Source organism: Myodes glareolus, chromosome 5 (genome assembly GCF_982192425.1).
Source record: "Myodes glareolus chromosome 5, mMyoGla1.1, whole genome shotgun sequence".
NCBI lineage: Eukaryota > Metazoa > Chordata > Mammalia > Rodentia > Cricetidae > Myodes > Myodes glareolus.
In genome coordinates, this window is record NC_142030.1 from 27,158,380 (window position 1) to 27,174,595 (window position 16,216).

Sequence of the window (16,216 nt, forward strand, 5' to 3'; positions counted from 1 at the left end):
AGTTAGACAGGCCTTTCTCTGTGTATCACCTAAACCCACAGAAGCTAGGAAATGTTCATTTGCCTACAGGGCTGATGTTGCGAAGGAACAGAGTTGATTGTGGAGAGGACGGCCCCCAACTTCCATACACAGGGGGCCAGGCTTCCTGATACTCGGGTCACAGTCAAGCCTCAGAAGCCTCTGTCGTTTTCTCTCAGAGCCCTGGCAGAAGAGTAAGCATTCAGTAGAAAGGAAGATGTGGAGGACTGGTGGAGTCATGTCTGAAATTCCCAAAGACAAGCGCAGCAAGCCTAATACCCAGCGCCTGGGTGGATCCATGATGCTAAACTTTTAGTTCTTGGATCTGATGTGACAGAGGCCAGCAGCCATCACAGGGAAGCCGGGTTAGGGTGGGAAGGAGGCTCGTGGAATCCGCGGTTCAGAATCAGTCCGCAGGATGACTGAGAGCTTCCCGGAAGACGGAAATTGGTCTGTACTGGAAGCAGCCATCGTTATGTCTCAAAGCCTTAATGGAAAAGAAGTTAAGGCAATTGATCAAATAGTAAAGGCTCTTATTATGATAGCATGTTATTACTAATATGCACCTAGCATCCCTCCATGGCCTAACATATCACTGCTCAATTATCTTTAGGAAGGAGCTTGGTAAGTAAAACTTAGGGTTCCCAGGTGGGTGAGTACCTAGGTGAACTTATTCTCCTTGGCTTATCTTCGGCCTGAGAAAGTTGGCTCTTTGGGATAATGGGAAATTAAGCCATGGTGAAGTGTTGAAGGCAGCCAGATGTGTTAGTGTGTGCCTTCAATGCCGGAACCTAAGGAAGAGGCAGAGGCTAGCGTAGAGAAGCCACGTCATGAACAGAGGGAGGGAGAAGTAGAAGAAAGCTGACACTGGTCATATGGTGTCACTGGCTGGAGGAGCGACTGTTCAGCAGTTCTCAAACATCTTGGTCCTAGGGCCTTTCCTATTCATCAGATGTATCCAGAACCCTTGCATATCAATATCTACTGTCTTATAAATTAAAGCTGATTAATTTTATAAATGCAAGAATACGTAAGCACAAAGATGCCAGGGTGGTGGTAACATCACTGTCATCCAGCCTTTGGAACCCTCACAGCCTGCTCATGAGAGAATGAGAGTGTCCAAGGCCAAGGACATCCAGTAGTATACAAATCTCAGTGACCTCGTGGACCCCTGGAGGAGTCTCAGAATGCCAAGAAGTCCATGAACCAACCCTTGAAACACATTGCTCTGGGGAGATGACCCAAAGTTCCCCCTTAAAGGTAGAAGAAGATGAAGCAGCCTCGTTCTGATGATCTATGCTCAGAGGGCTCCTCACTGGGATGCTCCTCCTCTGTCCATGGAGCCCCCATGTCCATCAGATTCAGGCCAGGGGTCATGTGGTGTGGTCAGGCTTCACTACCTGCCGATCTGGAAGAGCAATGGTTAGAATTAGTAGTGTCCAGTTAGAAATGTGTTCCGAATACTCAGCACCTCTGGGTAACACAAGCGAGAAAGAGGGTGTGTGTGTGATGCTGTGTGTTTCCCGTGCTGTGGGAGCAATGTAATAGGGTACCTAAAAGACGGGTCACTTTGACAGAGGTGTGTGGTTGAGACTCAGTCACCACCCTCTCCCTGCAGACTCGTTGCCTTTGCACCCTGGGTAGAGCAAAGCTAGGGCTCAAGGGTCCTTGCTGAGCCTTCAGCTAGTTCCAGAACGTTATTTAATCCATTGCACATCATCTTGGCTCATCCTTCCTCAGTATGCACGCTCACAATGACAGGAATATGATACAATCAAAGGAGCCTAAACTTTTGGAGCCTCAATTTTATATAATGCTATCTGCATTTTTAGGAAACATGCAGAAATGTCTCTGATTCTGAGGTTAAACTTAAACCAAGCATCAAGGTAGAAGGGTAGGGAGTGTGGCTCAGTGGTGCTTGCTTAGCATGTATGAGTCCCTGTTTCAATCCCCAGCCAATACAAGGCAGAACTGCAGCAGATAGGTGTCTCGGGACCATGGCAGGGCAAGTCACAGGTGGTAAAGCTTTTAAATATCCCCTTTAGCTTTCAGAGTGTGGTGGCACATATCACTTTTCCAGCCCTGGGCCTACCCCTCGGTAACTCATGATCTCGGGAGAGGAGGGCTTTGTGTAGATGAATAATGGAGTGCCATGCCCATGGTTCTAGCCCTTTCTGTCTAACAGAAGGCCTGTTTACAATGGATACAAAGGCCACACCATGACATTTTCCCCCAGAGGAAAGCAGTGATAGAGCAAGGGGTGTGCCCATGTGTGCAGAAGAGGCAGGGGACAGCCTGTGGATACACATGTTCATTCTATCAGAATTTAATCTCCAGCCCTGTCTTCTAATAGAGCTAGGCTAAAACTGTCCTCTGTAATTGAGTGTGGGCCAAAGCCTGCCTCCCGAAAAAATTAACCAGAACTTGTCAATAGTGAGGTGACTGCATAGAGCCGGCTTTGGCTGAATGAGGCGTGTCTGGGTGGTGGAGCAGGCTGTGCCGGAGTAGCATTCTTTGGCAGGAGTCTGAAGCCTGGCACCCAGCTTGTGAAGATGGAGGGTCTCTCTAAGGGCTGCCTGGAGACTCGCCTCTCTTTCCTTCACTGCTACAGCGTAGGTCTGGGGTGGATTTCTGGTTGTTTGTGTGTGCGTGCTGTGCAGCTGAGAGCTGGCAGAGGGCTGGCATGCCACAGGGAGCTAGTCTGGGGAAGCAGGCAGCAAATCTTTGCTTATGCAGCCAGCTAGCCGGCACTCAACCCTGAGTGAACAAGGTCTGGGTTTCCCAGGGGGCATTCCTGCTCCACAGCAGGGCACCGTTTTCTGCTATTGCTTCAGTAATGTTGAGAGAGAATTTATTTTTGGTGAATTAATCATTAAGTAGAGTAAATATCTATAAAATTCCAATTAAATGGTGTCTAAAACTTAAAGGAACAGTCTACAGGCGCAGCGCCAACATTTCTTTTTTAAACTAATATTTATGACAACAGCTAGCATTTTAAGGTCAACCAGAGACTAGGCTTGATCCTGTTTAATATTTTGTAAGATTGGACATCTTAAAACAAGACAATACTGTTTATATTTTATAGCAATTCTGTGTTTATTCAAAACCATAACTCTACTGTGATGTCAATGGGATGACTTTATATGGCTTTGTGTGGGTTTAAGTGCTAATGACCACATTTCAAATTTAAACAATATTTTTGCTGATAGAGATAGATACTTATACAAATATGAAAAACTAGAAAATTTTACTGACTGTAAAATGTTTTTTTTTCAAGAAAAAATTTTAGTGTTGTGAACAACTAAGTAATTTCTCTGAGGGTTTAAGGTAGTTGACTGTGCTTTGGAACTGGATTCTGTGCCTATGGGATTTTGGAACAGCCTAAGCTACCTTTTAGCTTGATATGTGTGCTAGAACAATTTTCATTCTCATGTTTTGTGATATGTAATAAATTCAGGGTGCTGTGCTTAAGCTTCATTTCAATTCTAGTTGGGAACCTATGTGTTGGTTCCCTGCCCCCAGGTCCTACGCGAGAGAGCGAAGCCAGCCCCACTCTTGCCTGGTGTGCTTTGCAAACTAGGATCCTGATTTCGGAACCCTCCTCCGCTTTCACATCTGGGAAGAGTGATGCCTAGACTCTCCTCCTTTGGTGTCTCTTTAATAAATATGTTGTCATTATTTGTTTGGGGAAGTGGTACTCCGAGCCACCTCTCAACCCTCTCCATGATTTATGTTGCAAACCAAGCCTCTGTCCTATGTCTGTTTACTGCCCACTCTGTCAACGGAATCCCAATCTTGTGGAACTCTGAAGGTGTGGTGGGGACAGTTTCTGTTTTCACTCTGCAACTGTTACATGTGTATTTCAGTGAAATGTCAACTCATCAACAGAGGATGATGTGAAAAATTATACAAATAAATAGTTTTCTATTTCTTTTAATCACATCTAGTCCAGTTAGTTAAATGGCAGCAAGACTTCTGTCTAAGCTGGGGAAGGTTCCTGGCCCCTAGGCCTTGAAAATATGTATGGATGTGCACAGTCTACCTGGGAGTGTTGGTCACAGCGAATAGAACCCATGTTTGTCTTGTGGGTACAGCAGCAGGTGTTTCAAGCCTTGTTTCTTCTTGTTTGAACCTCAAATATGTAACAGCCTTTTCTCCCAAAGTCAGACAAGGGGCTTTTTACCAAGTTTATTGTCTCTCGATAATTGCACCCTAGAAAACTGAATGAATGGGTATGGCTTTTCTTCACATACCTGTGCCTGTGCTGGGTAAGAGCATCTACCAACACACACTGGGTTTGCCTTTATGGTATCTCCAAGGGATAGAGCTGGGTCTGCTGCAGACCTAGAAAATATACTGGACTTAGCAATCGAGAGAGGGAGCATGCATATGTGAATGTGTGTGTATGTGTGTTTGTGTGCATGTGTGTGTGTGTGTGTGTGTGTGTGTGTGTGTGTGTGTATGCAAGTGTTCGCCAAAGCCTGTGTGCATTAGTGCCTATGATCTGACTGCAGCAGAACGGGAAGTAGCTTTTGTGTGGCCACATCATGAAGTGTTCTGGAACTCTGGCATATGCCTGTCTTTCCCTTCCTCTACATTGACATGCATGCTAGAAAGATTTCATCGCCATGTTTTTTGATGCATAGTAAGTTTAGGGTGCCATGCTATGCTTTCAGCTTTAGTTAGGAGTGTGCTGTGCTTGTCCTCCACCTGACTAACACTCCTAGACAGGACACTTTGACTCCAGCGTGAGTTTGTCCCTGTAACTCGTGAAGCGGAAGGAGCCGCTAGTCTCCAGTCATAGCAGGGATGGGATGAAGCCAGCCTGTCTATCCTTGTGTGTAGAACCATCTAATAACCAAGATGATGTTGTGGATGTGGCTGCTTGAGAAATTTCTGAACAACTCTACATCCTGACCACTGTACATTAACCATTGTCACCACTGGTGCCTGCAGAAGACCAGTTTTGAGTATTCTCACACCAGGGTTTCAGCCTGCTTTAGCCTCACTCTGCTTCCCTCTTCTCCCCACCCCTTGCCCTGCATTACCTCCCCTCCCCTTCCCCCATTCCCCTGCCTCCCTTCCCCTGCATTTCTTCCCTTCCCCTTTCCCCTGCCTTCCCTCTCATTTCCCCATTTCCCCTACCTCCCCTCCCCTTTCCTCTGCCTTCCCTCCCTTCCCCTTCCCCTTCCTCCCCACTCCTCTCCTATTTCCCCTCCATTCTCTCCCATTTCCCCTGCCTTCCCTCTCTTTCCCTTTCCCCTTCATCTCCTCCCTTTTCCCCTGCCTTCCTTCCCCTCCCCTTTTCCTCTACCTTCCCTCCCCTTCCCTTCCCCCTGCTTTTCCTCTTCTTCCCTTTCCTCTGCATCCCTTCCCCCTTCCCCCTGCATCCCCTCCCCCTTCCCCCTGCTTTTCCTCTTCTTCCCTCTCCCCTGCATCCCCTCCCCCTTCCCCCTGCATCCTCTTCCCCCTGCATCCCCTCCCCCTTCCCCTGTATCCCCTCCCCCTTCCCCCTGCTTTTCCCCTTCTTCCCTCTCCCCTGCATCCCCTCCCCCTTCCCCCTGCATCCCCTCTGCTCCCCTTTCCCCTGCCTCCCCTTTCCTTTCCCCTGCCTTCCCTCCCCTCTCTCCTGCCTTCCCTCCCCACTTCCCCCTGCATCCCCTCCTCATTCCCCTTCCCCTGGAGTCTGCCCCACTATATGGGTGTCTCAGGCATGGACACTGTTCTTTATCTCAGTCCTTCCCATAGCTCCACACCCTGTCTGTAGTGCTGAGGAGACAGCATTGGAAAGCGGTCTGCACCCGGGACCCAGCACTCCACAACTGTCTTCTGCAAATGGCCCTGAGGTTGCAACACAAGCTGCTGAAGGGTGCTTGCCCAGCTGGTACCTTAGGTGCTTTGTGAGCTTGTAGAGGCTCCTGGTTGCAGGCAGCAGCTGCTATTGCTACATGGATAGTGGAGGTAGACCCAAGATCAGAGACAAACTGTAGAGAAAGATGAAGCCCCTATTCGTCTGAAGTCAGCCTCTTGACCTTCTTCAAATTAATGCTGAAATTCAAACTTCTCAGAGCTAGTGACTCCACCCTCCCCTCTCTACGGGTCATGCGCACGTCATAATGTGTCCCCAGTGCAGCTGTCCTGACAGATGGGCTGTGTAGAAGTGTAGAGCCTAGAGCTGTCACCCATGGGTCTTGTACTCCCTGTAGATGGTAACAAGACCACCATTTGTGTGGTTTTCAGAATCCCGATCCCTCTGCTGGTGAGTTCTCAACCTGCATGAACTATGGGCCAAGGGGGCCCTGATGGCTTGGGTGGCCCCACTGCCCAGCAACCTCAGCCTGTGTGACTGTTGATGTTTCCTTGTGATTTGAGTGTGTTGGTGACTGCAGGGTATGATGTCACTCACCTGTTCCATGCTTTCCAGTGAGGCAGTAGCCCCAATGGCTGCTTGCTTACTTGCACCCAGACCAGCTCAGCCTCCATGCAGCCATGCAATTCTTGTCCCTTCATTTTTTTTTTTTTTAAAGGAAGACCAGGTGACATTCCTTGCTCTGTTCAGAGATCTGGATGTGGTTCTCTGCAAACAGCCCTTCTGAAGACTGTCAGTCAGGACATGCATTCTTGGCTGTGACAGTCCCAGTACCTAGTGTACTGTAGGAGGAGTATTTGCAGGCTTTAAGCACTCCAACCTAGTATCACTGTGACCTCCTGGCCATATCCCATACACCCTAGGTCACATTAGTTCCTTGACTTGGTCTTTGGAGACGGCCGCCCCTCTCAGTACTCCATCAGGCTGGATCAGGGTCTCTTGATGTCTAACCTCTTCTGCCATTTTCATTGACCCAGGCGGGATTAAGGACTCTGCATGACATTGGGCCAGAAATCCGACGTGCTATATCCTGTGACTTGCAAGATGATGAGCCGGAAGAATCAAAAGCAGACGAAGAAGATGTATTCAAAGTAATTATTCCGTGCCTAGCTACTCATTGGCCACATGGAGAGAGAGGGGCAGGACTTTGGTTGGGGTGGTTCTGATCCACAGAGGAGTGCGGAGAATACAAACCAGTGGCAGGGTCTAGAGGGGATGGAACAACCTGCCCCTGTCCGTCCTGGGAACCTCTCCATCCACCAGCACCTCTCGTGGGCCAGACCATCCCTCTTCCTGAGCTTTCCCCCATCCCCAGCTGCCAGCTTCTCAGCTTGGCCACAGCAAACTGACCAGAGTCCAGGAACATTCTGGGTCTTTCTAGCAGTTGTCCACGCTGCCCTCCTTCTGCTCTAGCCCAGTTCTTTGATCTGCCAGCCAGCCTCAAAGCTCAGAGAAAAGGTCAAGTACCCCCACCTTGGGGCTACTCAGCAAGCCGGCTGGGCTTCAGTCACCTCATCTTGGAACGACTGGAAGAACAAACCCAAGGGGCAGCAGAGAACTTGCTCCCCAGCTCAGGACTTGGTAACCTTCCTCATTTCAGGTGGGCCAACTGCCACATGAGTACGTTCACCTGACCACTGAGACACTCAGGTTGTTTCACAGGGTTCCTCTGGAGCTTGCCTAGAATTTGTGTTTCATGTAGAAAAAAAAAAAAGATGACCTAACATAGCTAGCCTGCATCAAATACTTGTTAAATTACCTGGTGTTGTCTCCCATTATTTTGCAGAGAAATGGTGCCCTGCTTGGAAACCATGTCAATCATGTTAATAGTGATAGGAGAGATTCCCTTCAGCAGACCAATACCACCCACCGTCCCCTGCATGTCCAAAGGCCTTCAATTCCACCTGCAAGTGATACTGAGAAACCGCTGTTTCCTCCAGCAGGAAATTCGGTGTGTCATAACCATCATAACCATAATTCCATAGGGAAGCACGTTCCCACCTCAACCAATGCCAATCTCAATAATGCCAATATGTCCAAAGCTGCCCACGGAAAGCGGCCCAGCGTTGGGACCCTTGAGCATGCGTCTGAAAATGGGCATTACTCCTACAAGCATGATCGAGAGCTCCAAAGAAGGTCCAGTATTAAAAGGTAACCTTGGAAAGGAGATGCACTGTCTGCCCTTGCCAACGTCCATTTTGCAGAACAAGGCGAGGCTTCTGTCCTTTGCTCTGGCACGTGGTGATTCCCTGCAGGCGCTTGTAATTGAACTTGAGTCCACTCAGCTCGTGGCCTGTCCATACATTGTTTATGTGAGGGACCTACCAATCCACTGTCCACCATCCTGCTGCGTGGGTTGTCACAAAATCTACCTTCCCCAGTTTGACAAGATGCTTTGGGCTGGGGGCTACAGAATTTCTTCTGTGAAGGAACAAGATTTTAGCTTTTGAGGACCGTTCAGCCTCTCTCACAAGCGTATCCAGCTTTGCCACAGTGGGATGGAAGCAGCGAGGGAATACTCCTCAGTGAGCCAGTGCCGTTGTCTTCCCAGAGAGCTGTGGGAGTAGATACTGAGACCTGAGCTCTATAGGATCAGAAAGGCTGAAAGGGTCTCTTCTTCTTACTTCATTTCTGCCCTTTATAAATGTAAACTCTCTCCCGAGTTCGTGGGTCACATGAAAACAGATAGTAGCCCATATGTGACCAGCAAGCTATAGTTTGCCAACCCCCAGAAGGCGGGCTGGTGTCTGTACTTTTGATGCTTTTGGAAATGTTTAACTGTTCTCTTCTCCCTCCCTCCCATGGTATGCCTTTCCTGGATAGAACCCGCTATTATGAAACTTACATTAGGTAGGTGCTTGTTGCCTCTGTCTTTGTTATAAATGCCCTGCTGCCCCGTTACCGACGACTTTTGCTCAGTGTCAAGGAAGAAGAAATAGGTCTTTTAGCCAAGTCACCTGATAGCTCTTCAAAATGCCGGAGCTTGCATTCAGGAATAAGCAGTTCCCACTTATTTCTAGCAAAAGGACTTATAGGTCCAGGCATAGATGCTGTTGCCATCCAAGCACTGGTACCCACTCATCTTCCCCCTTTCTCTGACCCTGTGTCTAACTGCTTTGGGGGTCCAGATTCTCATAGGGCTTAGGAGAAGCAAACCCCAGATGATGTCCTGTAAACCAAGCGTCAGATCCCTGGGGTTAACTTCTCATAACCCTCAGTATGTGTGTGGGATGTTCTTATGGATACGGGTTGTCCTGGGCTGAATTACAAGTAGGATGATCATTTTGTTGGGGACACGAGAAGAAAGGGCTCCAGGCTCGTTGCTTCCAGTAAGATCAGGAGGCCCTGGGTTGATGTCACAGAGCCCACTGGGTCACCTGCAACTTGAGGCCTCACAAAAATACTGCGCTGGCCTGGCACAGAGCAGCCTAAGGAAACCTCAGGAGACGTTCTCCAGAAACATTTTCTGGTAAAACCCAGAACTCCTCCAGCAGCTGCATTTAGGATGCAGTCAGCAGGACAGAAGTCTCAGCCCCAGGCTCTGAAATCATACCGATCAGAGCTGGGGTGGGTGGGAATGAGCATGAAAACCTCATGTCTTCTCTTGGGACTACTGACTACAGAATACAGTGCTACTCCAGAATGGGTCTGCCTTGATTCGTTACTCAATTTAATTTTTACTGCCTTGATCCGTTACTAAATCTGTGTCTAGGTCTCTAGGTACATTTGTTTGGCTCCAGCAGTATGCAAGATACAGAGACCACAAGCACACACACACAGATATGTGCACACACACACACACACACACACACACACACAGATGCATTGAGACCACAAGCGCGCACACACACACACACACACACAGATGCACATGTGCACAGCCACAGAGCATCTCGGCCAGGGTCTGAGTAGTCACAGGGTCGGGGCAGGAATGTGTAGGGAGAAGCAGGCACTCTGAGGGAGAACTGGGGGATCTGGGCTCCGCCTCCTCACGCTCTCAGATCTCTCTCCCAACTGCAGGTCTGAGTCAGGCGATGAACAACTTCCAACTATTTGCCGAGAAGACCCCGAGACCCAGGGCTACTTTAGAGACTCCCACTGCTTGGGGGAACAGGAATATTTCAGTAGCGAGGAGTGCTGTGAAGACGACAGCTCTCCCACCTGGAGCAGGTGAGGGCTTCAGCCTGGGCTGATCTCAGAAGACCAGCCCTCCCCCACTCTTCCCGCTCCCACTCCGTGTTCTGGTAGCCACACCAAACAGGAGTTCAAGTTTGCCTTATTTCACCTCGGGCCTCCGAGAGCCTCAGCAAGGACTCTGGACCCGGGAACTGCACCTGCCATGGCTGACAGACCCCTGTCATCTCCGTGATGAGTTCTTTTTTAGGGGGCGGGTGTTTTTGAGACAGGGCCTCTCCACATAGCTCTGGCTGTCCTGGAACTCACTATGTAGACCAGGCTGTCCTCAAACTCACAGAGATCTGCCTGCTTTCACCTCTCAAATGTACCACCACACCTGGCCTGCAAAATAAGTTCTTACGAACTGACTTGGGAGCACCAACCTTGGCTATGTTCCCATAGCAGCTTGGCTGATGATGGCTCAGTGAATGGCCCCTGCTTCCTGCTCCATCAGATCTGAGGATCTTTCCCGGAGGTAAGGGAACAAGGTGTTAGGACAGCCTCCCTGTGCCAGAGCTGCTTCTCCCAACTTCCGTCCTACAGAAAGAATGCAGCAGGCCAACAGAAGCACTTTGCAGTGCTGGAGGTGTGGCTCAGGGGTGAGGACTTCTTGCGGAGGACGCAGAGGACCCAGGGTCAGTTGGGAGCACTCACATGGCAGCTAACAACTCTCACTCCGGTTCTTGGGGGAGATGATGCCCTTTCTGGGCTCTGGGGGCACTGCATGCACAAGGCATGCATACATGCAAACAAAACACTCACATGTAAAATGAAAATAAACAACCCTTTTTTTTAAAAAAAAAAAAAAAGTTAAAAAATAGAGACTTTGATTTAGGACATTGCAGCCATTCCAGGAAGACAAAATCATGTACTGCTGTTCTTCCTGACTTACACATTACTATCTTAGCAGGTTGAGGGCTCACACAGTTGAAATGGTGTTATGTGTCCCTACCATAACATAAATCAGCTCCTGAGACACAGCTGACCCCTACCTGTGCCCTACCTCCTGCTAACACCCAAATTCCACGTTCACTGATTTGGAGCCAAAAGGACCTGTGGATCCCACTTTGGGGGCTTGTTCATCCCAGGTCTCTCCTTAGATGTCCTTGGCCATTTCTGCTAGCCCCAGGCTACTTTAACAGCAGCAACAGGCCAACCTTTTCATTTTGCTTTTTGGAGATGAAGCATGCCCGCCAAACAAGAACCCAACCATGGACCTGTCCATGCATTCTCGTTTTTCATACTGTACGGAGCCTGCATGCCAATGGCATTCTTGTGTCAGGTACCTGGAAAGGTCAGGTCCTTGGGACAATGGTCTTGAGAGATAACTAAAGGGTAGTCAGGTCGACCAGGTCCGTGCGATTGCCATTTGCTTTCAGCCTGTGCCTGGCATAAAAACATTTATCATGTAGCTTGTCCCAAGCCCCAGTTCCCTCAGATGGTCCTTGGTCTTCACCTGGAAGCTTCCATGGCTCCGAACTGACTGCAAAGGGAGCAGGGTAGGCTTTGTCCGAGCTAGGTCAAGGTCGTTGCCCAGAACCTCATGTGTACCTTCTTGTTTTTCTCTTGCCAACTGCCAGGCAAAACTACAGCTATTACAACAGATACCCAGGCAGCTCCATGGACTTTGAGAGGCCCCGAGGCTACCATCACCCCCAGAGTTTCTTAGAAGATGATGATTCACCCATTGGCTATGACTCGCGGAGATCTCCGAGGAGACGCCTTCTACCTCCCACCCCACCATGTGAGGCCAGCTTTCTTGTTTAGAGTGAAGCCTCCTAGAGGGTACCATGCCTGCCCCCTGTCCCTCACACGGGATAAATGATGGATCTGTGTTACCATGGAGATGCTGCTAACTCCTAAGATCAGCCAGTACCCCAGTAGACAGTGCTTTCCTGTTTGTCATCTATGTCCCCAGAACTGGTTCTTTCTGAGAAAAGAGAGGCAGAGTGTGGCCCCAAACTTCCACACTCCCTCTAAGAGGAGGCTTTTTGCATCCATCCTGAGAGGTAGGCAAGACTCATAGTCTGTCCGACTCTCTCATTCCACAGTGAGAAAACTGAGCCTCTGATGGATAGATAGGTAGACGGGCAGACAGACAGACAGACAGACAGAGCTCCCTGGCCCAGGACTGTCTGGAGAACCCCTGCCTCTGAGTAGCACCTGGTCCATCCTAGGGATCCACCTCTCCTCCCCCTTTCTTTCCTCCCTCCAGCATTGCTCTAGGTGTGTCATTGTCTGCTCACAGGGCAGTCCAGGGCCTTGATTGACCCCCAGAAGGAGCAGGCCCCTTCTGGGCCAGAGAGAAATGGGGTTCTCCTTTCTCCTGTAGTTGTGGTTGTCCCCAAGTCTCTGCCATTCTCTTAAAGGGCAGTTGAATTCTGCAGGCGTGCGTGTTTTATAATGGTTAAGAATATCCATTTCTTGTGCTTATGAGTAGCGAGGCTTAATTGAGGGTCCTGTTTAGTAAGCGAAGCAGCTGACTCACAGGAGTGCCCGAACCTGACTGTGCATTCGGGAAAGAACATGGTTGGTTGGCCCTGTCCCACTCCAGCCTGTTGGGGATGTAGTCAGATCCGTCCGAGTGCTTAATATTTAATTATCCCCAAACACATGCGGCTAAATGAAGCCTTTCCCTCCCCCGTAACCGCTAAACGAAACAGGTGGAAGTAGGTCGAGCACAACCCATTCCCTTCCGTTCTCGCTGCCTTCTTCAGGCTGTCTGTCTTCACTGACTCCCTCTCCATACAGCCTCGGGAGGCACCAGTGCCCTGATCCCAGGTCCAGCCTGACCCCACAGCAGAGGATAGCCACCTTCTTCATCTGAAAGGACACTGGCACTGCCCTCCAGTTTGCAGACCTGGGGCGGGGGGAATATCTGGCTACTCTGGCCTATATTCTTAGCCAGTGGGAGAGGGTGAAGGCTGATGAAAGAGCCACATACAGAGACTGTAGAGCCCACTGGATGAGAGGACCTGGGGCTTATTTTAGAGGTAGGATCCTGACGTGTAGAAGGGTTGTTTCCTCCCAGTTTTGAACTGCTGGCCTGCCTGGGTATTGGGTATAGAGGTTGTGCTGACAGAGGCCCATTTTCTGTCGTCATACTGGTTAGCAGACAAGGAGGGGCTTTCTGTACAAGCCGCGGCAGCTCGGGTGGGAGGTGCAAGCATGCCCCTTGTCCTGAGTACAGTACCAACCCTGCCTTTCCACTGGCCATCCCATCCAAGGGCTTGTCCTGTTCTACATTGTAGACCTGTTTATAAAGCTTTCGGTGAAGTCCAAGATGGCTGGGAGGCCGCTGTGGGCCAGTCCCTGCTCTCCTATACACGAACTGGGGACATGTGGAGTTTTGATAGGCTAGGAAAGCCTGGCACCTCAGAAAGAGCAGCTGGGTTAGTGCAGAGTACAGACAGGACTCCTTGAAGTCCACAGCTGAGTAGAAGGGCTTCTAGGACTGCCCTGGCTTTGCGAAAGGACCCCCAGAAACCTAAGCCTGTGGCCTATAAAGCCAAAAGCTCTGGATCATCAGTGAGCCTCTGCCTGAAGTTGCTTCCGGCACATGACAAGTTCTTAGACGTACTCACATTTAGGCTGGGGAAGGTGGCTTTTTCTGCGCAAAGAATTTGATTATTTTGCCTGCTTAAGCTGATTGGCAGAATTAATTTAATTATTTTTAAAAGAGGTTTAAATATGGGGGACCTCAGAAAGATGGAGGTGTGTGGAGGGCAGAGATAGGATAGTGTGGAATGCCTAAGATTCTAGGACAGACCTCTGTGGTACATTGCAGAACCTGCGACTGAGCACAGATTCCTCTGGGCCACCTGAGAGCAGGCAAGCACTGAAAGGCGGTGGCTACCTTATGGAAATATTCTACAGGAGGCTTCCTTCATTTAGTTCTCCCATCCCTGGGTTGGGGGATTGTGTAATTATTTCTCTTGGATGAGACATCCAGCCAAATGCCCCAGGAAGTGGTCCTGGCTCCTGAGGTCACATTGCCCAGACAGGACTTACGTTACCACCTGTCATGTGCTTTTTCTTCTCAGCCCATCGGAGGTCCTCCTTCAACTTTGAGTGTCTGCGCAGGCAAAGCAGCCAAGAAGACATCCTTCTATCGCCTGCCCTGCCTCACCGTGCTGCCCTGCCCCTGCACCTGATGCAGCAGCAGGTGAGACGCTTTGGCCTCACCCCTGCTGGGGCCCGACCTGTGATCCCCTCTTCCCTGGTATACATATGGAGGAAGCAGAGAACCTGCATCTTCCGATCTGGTTGTCCCTGGAGCAGGCCTCCCTGGGAGATACCCCAGGGCCCATTCTGCTGGAGTCCCACATACAATCAAGGGGGGACTGGGCATCCTTGAATTCCATACATCCTATCCTAGAATACTGGACCTGGTGCAGTCTGAATTAAGGCAATTCAGCCACTTGTAATATTCCAATAGCTACTGCTACTCACTCAGAGTATAAGTACTCACTCAGAGAGGTGGTTCCTCCAATCAGTCATTTGTGCAGCTTCTGGTCATCAGAGTGGGTGAGCTTCCTCTGTGGACTGAGGGAATCACCAGCCCACAGGAAAGGCAGCTGAGCCAGAGGCAGCCAGTATCCCCAAGGCCATCCACCAGGGGATTAAGGATAGATGTATGCACGCATGCATGTGTGCATGTATGTATATATGCATGAATATATATATATATGTGTATACACACACATGTTCATGTACATGCATATATGTGTGTGTTTCTTGAACTAGCTCATCAGAGATGCTGTGTGGGGTGATTGATCAAGGGAGATGCCAGAAACCTGCATCCAGGCAGCCAGTTAAGAGACCCAGATTTCCCTGAGGTTCTGACCCCAAGCTCCGAACCTATAAGTACTTAATGGCCATTAAAGATTTTCTAGTCACCTTTGCCATCACTTAAAGAATGTTTTTCCTGCATGTGTGTGTGCCCATCATATGTATGTCTGGTGCCCTTTGTTTAGAAGGCAGCAGATTCCCAACACTGGAATCCCAGATGGTTATAAACTACTACTATATGGCTTCCAGGAAATGAACCCGGGTCACCTGGAAGATAAGTCAGTGCTCTTAACCACAGAATCCATTCACCTGCACTTTTAACACCAATTTCAACTTCTTTCCTGTATATCATGGAAGAAAGATGAACTTTTTGAAATCCGAGATCACCAGTGTCCCAACTCAGTGAAGGCGGTCTCTAAGGTTCTGTGATCCAGCGGGCACGAGCCCAGGCTTGTCTCAGCTACCGGCCTGGACGGGCCTGCATCCTTGGCTACAAGTCCAGCCAGTACAAACAGGTAGCAGTAGACATCTCAAGGTGGCTGTGCCGTGGAGGACATTTGAGAATCATGGCTGTGCTCAGTGCTTCAGAGAAGCCAGAGCACTCACTGCAGGATGAGCGAGAGGCGCTAGAGCAGAGAAAACTGGCTGTTGTCCTGCGTGAGCCAGAGCCCGCGGATTGCCCTGCCGTGTGCGTGTGCGTCAGTACTGAATCCCAGAGAGATGTGGGCAGTGTTAGCTTACTTACCTTCCCAGTTCTTCCTCATCTGGGGCAACTACAGTCAAGGAGAATGCCTTATGGCTTTGAGGAAGAGGAAACTCACTCTGCTAGGATGCCCCAGGTCCCCTGCCAGCTCTCCAGCTGTCTCTGGTACATTTGCATCTTTCCCCAGTCTTCTGAGGGGTACAGCAGTCACAAGCCAGACTGACTTCTCCCCCACTTCCCTCCTCAGATCATGGCCGTAGCAGGCCTCGATTCCAGTAAAGCCCAGAAGTACTCCCCGAGTCACTCCACCCGGTCATGGGCCACCCCTCCAGCCACCCCTCCATACCGGGACTGGACCCCATGCTACACTCCCCTGATCCAGGTGGACCGCTCGGAATCTCTGGACCAGGTCAATGGCAGCCTGCCATCCCTCCACCGCAGTTCCTGGTACACAGATGAGCCTGACATCTCCTATAGGACTTTCACACCAGCCAGCCTGACTGTTCCCAGCAGCTTCCGGAACAAACACACTGACAAGCAAAGGAGCGCAGACAGCCTGGTAGAAGCAGTGAGTATCAAGGCAGCATCGGGAGGGGGGCAGTGGTGATGTGGTGGCTTCTGCAGTCACACCGCCTGAGGGTGGCTTCTCAGCGGCAGGT

At 49.9% G+C, this 16,216-nt stretch overlaps 1 protein-coding gene across 17 annotated transcripts in view; it reads left to right on the plus strand.

Moving 5' to 3' along the window:
- Cacna1d (calcium voltage-gated channel subunit alpha1 D) overlaps positions 1 to 16,216 on the plus strand; it is a 313,753-nt gene that overhangs the window by 294,768 nt on the left and 2,769 nt on the right. For 14 of the 17 annotated variants that reach the window (XM_085687762.2, XM_087906190.1, XM_085687761.2 and 11 more), the window contains 7 exons: positions 6,865 to 6,978; positions 7,674 to 8,038; positions 8,711 to 8,737; positions 9,908 to 10,057; positions 11,644 to 11,807; positions 14,107 to 14,228; positions 15,805 to 16,125. In XM_085687762.2, the coding sequence (XP_085543888.1) occupies positions 6,865 to 6,978; positions 7,674 to 8,038; positions 8,711 to 8,737; positions 9,908 to 10,057; positions 11,644 to 11,807; positions 14,107 to 14,228; positions 15,805 to 16,125 (1,263 nt within the window). The remainder of the gene's footprint in view (positions 1 to 6,864; positions 6,979 to 7,673; positions 8,039 to 8,710; positions 8,738 to 9,907; positions 10,058 to 11,643; positions 11,808 to 14,106; positions 14,229 to 15,804; positions 16,126 to 16,216) is intronic. The other 3 variants (XM_048421276.3, XM_087906192.1, XM_087906194.1) reach the window with 2 other exon arrangements.